The following is a 7099-nucleotide window of genomic DNA, read 5'->3' on the forward strand; positions in this document are numbered from 1 at the left end:
GGAGGGGGAAAAGGGTTTGGAAAGGGAGATCCAAAGCTAAGTAGGTCTTGGGGGGAAGAAAAGAAAAAAAGACTCACGGGGAAGTCAGGGAGAAAGACCAAGACCAACCCTTCGCTCGTTACAAAAACTATATATATATAAATCCCCACAGTCCCCGGACACTTTACCGCTTTACTCACGTCCTCCTACCCATTGTGCACTAGAATCTAAAAGAACCCAAATAAAAAAGCGGAGTAACCCTCAACACAGTAAGTCTCTACACACGAGATCATATTCGGCCAAAACACTTGGGGGCCAACCGACCATCGACGTCCAAAAGTGCGAGGATCCAAGCTCTAATCAGAAATACCCCGACGATCTGCATGGAACCGACATGCGCCGCAGCATTCGATGTCGTCAGTCCAGCATTGGGATTGGGTCGCAGCAAGCTTGGTATTGTGGGGGCTAAAAGTAAAAGACCCGACACGACGACGTATGTACGTTCGATTTGCCGGGGCATGTGGGGCGGAACGTAGCCTATAAGCCCGCGCTGCTCACGCCCGCGAGATCGGCACGATTATTACTAAAGCCATCGCCCCATTCGGCTTGCTATTTTTCCGCCTTCCACTCGCCAACTCACAGCACGCTGCGAATTGAGACGCGCCAGCTGGCCGGGAGCATACGTATATTGTCCAGGGAGCAGCCAAGCAGAACACCCTCTTCGCTCACGTAAAACAGTCGACCAATTGGATCACCGTTGTTGGAATCATTACCGCGGCCCGCCGAGGACGCGTTCCCGTGCGGTCCGTAGTTTACGAGACATTCATTTATGACACAAGACTCCTTGATAAAGCAAGCGCCCCAACTCCATTTTACCGGATAGAGGAAGATGCTCGCTTGACTCCGAGAAAAAAAAAACAGGCGGGGCAAGACCGAGCAATTCCATTATTTTAACCCAAAGAAAGTGCATGTGCTGGTGCGCGGTATGGTAATAGAAGAATCAGAATAAGAAACAGAAGCAAATGAATGCACCGAGCCAGGCCCGGCCAACGGCCGCTGCCAAGACCTATAAATCCGCCCCCTATGGTATCCCCGTCGCTTCGCTCTCTTAGAAGAAGAAGTAGGCCAGCAGGAAGCTGAACAAGCACAATCCCGCCACCACCTGCACCGGCACGCCTCCTGCCGGCGCCTGCTGGACCGACAAGTTCGATGCCGCCTTCTCGTCCTTGCTACCGACGCCATCACCCTTGCGCTGCCTGAGTCCCGAAGACGCCTGCTGCTCCAGCCTCGCGATCGTCGCCCGTGCCTCCTGGAGCTGGGCCTTGAGTTCTTCCGTGGACGTGGGGATCGCGCTAGTCACGCTCGAGACAGCGTTGCCGATCACCGTCGAGTTGGCGGGGTTGAACGCGGAGCCGGCAGCTTCGCCCGTGTGCTTGGCCGAAGACGGGCGAGACTCCGGGCGGGAAACGGAGCCGGCGGTAGTGCGCTGGGGGGTCACGGCCTCGGGAGAAGGAGAGCGCTGCGACGAGACGTCGTTGGACGTCGTACCGTTGACCGACGGGGCTCCGTCGGCAGGCAGGAAGATGACACGGATCTTCCTCTCCTGGATCGTGTGCTTGGCCGTCTGCTCAATGTGGTTCCACTGCATCTCAATTAGCCCTTCCCTTGTGTCATATGTGCCAGTTCATTTCCGTACGATGGTGCCAACGTTGCTGAACTCCATGTCGGCGGTCACGGCGACGGACTGGACAAGGAACTTGTCACGGCAGCGGGCATCTGGAGGCGGGTCCTCCTTCATGGCTTGGAGCAGAACTGCAATGCCGCTGTTACTAACTGCGCATACTTGTCCAAAACAGCTTGGTGTACTCACCCTGAACCTCAACCTCCTTGCCAGCCTCAATCCGACCGGAGTTGGGGCGGACACAGTACCTGCAAACAGTGGTAAGCATTTTGTAGGAACCCTGGAGCGAAAAGAAGCGCTAACTGTTTCGGAGCAGTGGTTTTGACCTAGATCCGTTAGATTGCCTGTGTGAGGAGCTCGTGAGACTCGATGACGACGTACCTTGAATGCGACAGGGTCACTGTTGGGATTGCGCAGGCGCAGGCTCTGCGAGACCTCCGTGGTGAAGGGTCCTGCGACATGATCAGTAATGTGTACCACTAGACCGCTCGCGAAGACGTCATACTCTTGAAGCCCAGCTCGGGCGGCGTCAGTTCGACCGACATGGTGTCCTGTGGGCGCCAGGTGGCAGGGGCTTGCGCGCAAGAATGGGGAGACGAGGCGACGTCGGGGCGCAGGGAGCGTTGCAGCTGGCGGATGCGAAGTGGGCACGCTGCGAGGTACGCAGAAGGCGGCGAAGAGTTGGTGTGGAGAGGGTGGTTGGAGGTACCGCGGGAAAGACTGCCGTCTGCCGTGGTGGTTGCGGGCGGGCTGTGTGATTCCAGGCCAGCGATACAAAGAGCCCTGGAGCTAGTCTCTATTGAGTATAGCGCGACATCGTACGTCACTTCCAGAATCGCCTGCCTTAACGCCGATCCGCCGCTGCTGCTCCCCGCCAGCTTGCACCACCGCTACCTGCGCATTCGCTCAATAGTACTCTTCTTCCTCCCCCCCCTGCAGCTGCACTCATTCCCACCTGCTTGATCGCCACTCCCGCAACAATGGCCGACCTCGACATGCTCGCCGACATGGGCTTCGACCGGGAGCGCGCTGAGCTCGCTCTCAAGAAGTCCGGCTCACGTACGTCTACCTTTGGCTATGAAGTAGCTGCCGATCCGTCAGCAGTACCAATGATCTGATGAACCCCTAGTCCAAAACGCCATCGACTGGCTCGAGAAGAACCAAGACAAGTCTCTCGACGACATCAAGGCCGAAGATGCCGCCGCAGCGTCCTCGTCATCACCCCCGCCTCCCGGTCCGGGCGAGCAGGCCCAGAGCCTCAAGTGCAACGACTGCGGCAAGATGTTCCGCTCCCACGCCCAAGCCGAGTTCCATGCCAGCAAGTCCGGCCACGTTGACTTTGAGGAGTCGACGGAGGAAATCAAGCCGCTTACCGAGGAGGAGAAGAAAGCAAGGTTGGAGGAGCTGCGGGCGAAGCTTGCCGAGAAGCGCGCGGGGCTGTCGGAGCAGGACAAGATTGACAAGAAGAAGAACGACGTTAGTTATCGCGTTGCTGCCTTCTCAATCTGCGCTGACACTGCGACAACCAGGAAATTCGCCGTAAGGCAACCAAAGAGGGCCAGGATGCCAAGGAGGCTCTGCAGGCTAAGGAGCGCATGAAAGAAGCAGAGCAGAAGCGTCGTGAGAAGCAGGCGGATATCGAGGCCCGCAAGCGCGTCCAGGCCCAGATCGAGGCCCAGAAGCTCGAGCGCAAGCGGAAGGCCGAGGCAGAGAAGGCAGCAAGACTGGGACAGACCCCTGCCGAAGCTCCGGCGCCAGCACCTGCTGCGACTTCGTCAGGACCTACCACGTCGAAGCCTGCGAGCGCATACACCGAGACGAGATTGAGGCTGCAGCTCCCTTCTGGCACCGTGCAGAAGACGCTGCCAGTGGACACTACGTTGTTCGAGCTGGCACATCAGCTGTCTCAGGAGAACGGCATTACTGTGACCACATTCTCACAGAACTTTCCCAGGAAGGTGTTCGACCAGACCGACTTCGGCCAGACGCTCAAAGAAGCTGGCATGGTCCCCAGTGCCGCGCTTGTTGTCAAATAAGATTGGACCGGTTGCATAACTTGGGGCTAGGCGAGGCGTGATGGTGTTGCTCTGTGATGTGATGGGATGTAATCAGAGATCAGGCTTGCATGATGAGTTACGAGCGAGTGGGAGACATGTGGCTGTCAGGAAGAAAAGCCTCATAATATTTATGCGAAAAATAAAGACTAAGACTCTGGGGTCCCCGAACTCCTTTTATTCCCCCAATTTTGTTTTGTTCTACCGAGCCGATCCTCCAACGATGTCGTGTCTCAACTACCAAGTATGATTCCTGGTAAATGTATCGTAGGTCCCTCGACTGGGAGTCACCAGCGAGAATGGCACGTAAAGTCCTTATCAGCGTGCGCGTAACTTCCAGCCAGATCTGAAGGTCCGTATGGAACGGAATCGTGGGTATATCTACTTCGGCTCATGCTGAGATTTCCGATCGTCTGACAGGTGAATTCCTCGTCCGCTCTTGGACCCCTGTCGCTCAAGCAGAAGTCTTGGCCTTCTTCGCCTTGGGCTTGCTGGCCTTCTTGTCGGCCTTCTCAGCCTTGCCAGCGTCCTTCTTCTCCTTGGTCGCCTTGACCTTCACAGGCTCCTTCTCCTTCTCCTCCTCAACCGCGCCATTGCTTTCCCTCTTCTTCGACTTCTTGGATTTCTTGACGGCCTCCATGGCCTCAGCAACCTCCTGGTCTTCCTCGTCGTGAGCTTTATCTGTCAGGGTCTTGGGGGCTTCCTCAGCCTCAGCAGGGGCCTCGGTCCTTTTGGGAATCTTGTTTGTGCTCTTAATAGCCGGGGCTTCGAAGTCGTAGCCCATCTCCTTTAGCTTGTCTCCTTTGCTCTTCCTCCTCTTCTCTTCACGCTCAATCCTCTTGTCCCAGTCTTCACGGACCATGCCCAGGCGCAGGTGGCGACCCTGCATCTTGTTGCGCGGGGCAGCCTTGAAGCGCTTGTTGGAGCCCTTGAAAAGTTCCGGGTGGACCTGCTCGGCAGGAATGTAGCGCACCTGCAGGATGTGACCGAACATGAGGTACTTGTCCATGGTCTCGGCCACAATCTTGGCGACATCATTGTTGGCGAATTCGACGAAAGCGTAGTGCTTGCTGCGGCCAGTCTTCTTGTTGCGCGCGACGCGCACGCGCTTCACCTCGCCGAATTGCGTAAAGTAGGCCTTCATCTGATGCTCGTAGAAACCGTGCGGAACGCGACTGTGAGTAGACTTAGCATGATAAAACAAGCGACGATTTCGAGAATTATGGAAGGAACGAACCCAATATAAATCACGCCAGTGCTGTTGTCCTCCTTGACCTTCTTGAGCTGCTTGGCCAACTTCTTCGAGTCGGGCAGAGCGGGGAGCTTGGACAGATCGCCCTCGTCTTCGCCGTCCTCCTCATCCTCGTCGCTTTCGAAGCCCTTGAGCAGAGCCTTGGTCTGGTCGTCCTCGTCCTCGCTCTCACCCTCGCTTCCGTCAACAGCAATCTCCTCTTCTTCGGCGGGCTCCTCGACCGGGGCGGGCTCCTCTGCCGCCTTGCGCTTCTTGCCCTTCACAGCCTTGGCGGCAGCGGCGGGCACTTCGGCAGGCTCCTCATCCTTCTCCTTCTTCGCCTTCTTGCCCTTCACAGGCTTGGCAGCGGGGGCAGACTCCTCGACAGGCTTCTCATCCTTCTCCTTCTTTGCCTTCTTGGATTTCTTGGGGGTAGACTCGGCAGCGTCCGCTTCCTCGTCGGCGGCGTCGAAGAAATCAGTGGCGCGCTTGCGGGAGGACTTGGACCTTGTGACGGCAGCGTCTTCATCCTGCTTGGGAGCCTCCTTCTTGGATTTCTTGCTAGTCTTGACCGGCGCAGGCTGCTCTTCGGGAGAGGGGGCCTCGGATTTCCTGAGCTTCTTGGTGCTGGGCGAGGTAACAGCGCCGCCGCCTGTAGAGGGTCAATTAGCCAGGCACAGACAAGGGGATGGATTCGCCTACTCTTGCGCTTCTTGGACTTGGTCTCGGGAGCCATCTTTAGGGAGAGGTGAAAATGCGGATGCGCGGAGGTGGTGATGCTTAGCAGGCGTTGCTTGCCCGAACTTTTTTCTGCGACGTGCGCCGCCCGCCGAAGAAGCGCCGGGCTGGTGCCTACCCCGGTCGGCGCGCCTCACCACCACCACTATCCTCCACGAACAACAAACAGATCTCACGACCTCTGGAGTTTCGCCAGGCAATCTCTTCATTTCGCGCCTTTCAACGGCCCGTTACACCTCTTTCAATATGACCGGCATCGACATCTTCGCCCAGGGCGCCTGGGACGATCGCGCCTTGGTCAAGGGCTGGAATGCTCAGGTGAACGAGTACAAGGTAAACCGCTCCAGACACGCGCGTAGTGAAAGGGCATGCTCAGTGACTAAACCTTTTCCTTTACAGAAGTATCACAGCCTGCAAAAGAGGGACAAGAAGGTTCCCCTCAGCGAGATGCTTACTGCCGCCGAGATCTTCGATCTAGCTGAGTAAGTAGCGTCAAGCTTCTGCTCCTCTCGAAACACCCTATGACTCTAACAGTCCTTTCAGTCTTGCCGAGCCGGAGGAGCTCGAGGAGATGGGCATCAGCGCCCATGCGCAGTCTCGCGCCAAGCTAGAACACGAGTCCCAGGGCGCCCACACGGCGGACGATGGTACCGCCTACCAGCCTCCGATGGCCAACCACGCCAGTGACGCCGCTGCGCCTTCCGAGGAGACGGACGCTGCTGCCCTCCAGCTGATGCAGGAGGCCGAGATGCAGAATGTCGCCCAGCCGCCGTCGGCCCCTCCCATGCCGGGCACTGCCCACGCCACCGCGCCTGGTTAGTGTCCTCCCCCGTTCATGCGGAGCTCTCGCTTTCCGCATTTTCCATGTGTTCCGAACGCCAAGCTGACCTTGTTCTAGGTCAGGGAGACGCCTTGAAGAACATGCAGATGGCGTTTTACTACGCCGGCTACTATCAGCACCAGTACGAGACTCAGCTGCAGTCTGCCCAGAAGTCCGGTTGAGAGCGCGACTAGTGGCGCTTGCCTTCACTTTCCGATGGTAGGTGGTCTCAGATGGACTTTGTGGGCTAGAGCCGGTCTAAAGGATTAATAGATACCCATGGTTATAACATTACTTATCAGGCATGCAGCTTCTTTCCGTTTCGGCACCATTGGTTTGGGCGTGAAAACCGGTACGGCTGGCACGTCCAACTTTGATACGGATTATCTGTATGCATCGGGCCATCTGACCTTGCCGAGAACTTGGGCTGTGGATCTTGCAATCTGCTGTGGCGCATACCAGCGTTCACTGATGCGTGCAACGAGATAAGGCAGGTCTTTACGCATACAACGTGTCCGCGGGTCACCTTTCGAATTGCGAGTGGCCGATCGACACCCCTCACCTATAAAATTGAGGTCTGGGCCAACTTTCAAGGA

At 57.0% G+C, this 7099-nt stretch overlaps 4 protein-coding genes across 4 annotated transcripts; 2 read left to right on the forward strand and 2 right to left on the reverse strand.

Moving 5' to 3' along the window:
• Positions 1–1087: 1087 nt before the first annotated feature.
• BKCO1_5300083 (msp domain-containing protein) lies at positions 1088–2205 on the reverse strand (the record flags this gene model as incomplete). The annotated part of the gene is made up of 6 exons (XM_020277195.1): positions 1088–1621; positions 1676–1791; positions 1850–1908; positions 1964–1986; positions 2042–2112; positions 2166–2205. 6 exons carry the CDS (start codon positions 2203–2205, stop codon positions 1088–1090), a joined length of 843 nt encoding a protein of 280 aa, XP_020127304.1.
• A 435-nt stretch (positions 2206–2640) lies between these two features.
• Positions 2641–3696, forward strand: BKCO1_5300084 (ubx domain protein; the record flags this gene model as incomplete). The annotated part of the gene is made up of 3 exons (XM_020277196.1): positions 2641–2719; positions 2790–3136; positions 3190–3696. The coding sequence occupies 3 exons, from the start codon at positions 2641–2643 to the stop codon at positions 3694–3696; spliced, it is 933 nt and encodes a 310-aa protein (XP_020127303.1).
• A 472-nt stretch (positions 3697–4168) lies between these two features.
• BKCO1_5300085 (ribosomal biogenesis protein gar2) lies at positions 4169–5681 on the reverse strand (the record flags this gene model as incomplete). The annotated part of the gene is made up of 3 exons (XM_020277197.1): positions 4169–4889; positions 4952–5597; positions 5648–5681. The coding sequence occupies 3 exons, from the start codon at positions 5679–5681 to the stop codon at positions 4169–4171; spliced, it is 1401 nt and encodes a 466-aa protein (XP_020127302.1).
• A 248-nt stretch (positions 5682–5929) lies between these two features.
• On the forward strand, positions 5930–6685 carry BKCO1_5300086 (survival motor neuron; the record flags this gene model as incomplete). The annotated part of the gene is made up of 4 exons (XM_020277198.1): positions 5930–6016; positions 6083–6165; positions 6227–6498; positions 6582–6685. The coding sequence occupies 4 exons, from the start codon at positions 5930–5932 to the stop codon at positions 6683–6685; spliced, it is 546 nt and encodes a 181-aa protein (XP_020127301.1).
• Positions 6686–7099: the final 414 nt, after the last annotated feature.

The sequence above is a fragment of the Diplodia corticola genome (assembly GCF_001883845.1).
Source record: "Diplodia corticola strain CBS 112549 chromosome Unknown scaffold53, whole genome shotgun sequence".
In the NCBI taxonomy this organism is placed as follows: domain Eukaryota; kingdom Fungi; phylum Ascomycota; class Dothideomycetes; order Botryosphaeriales; family Botryosphaeriaceae; genus Diplodia; species Diplodia corticola.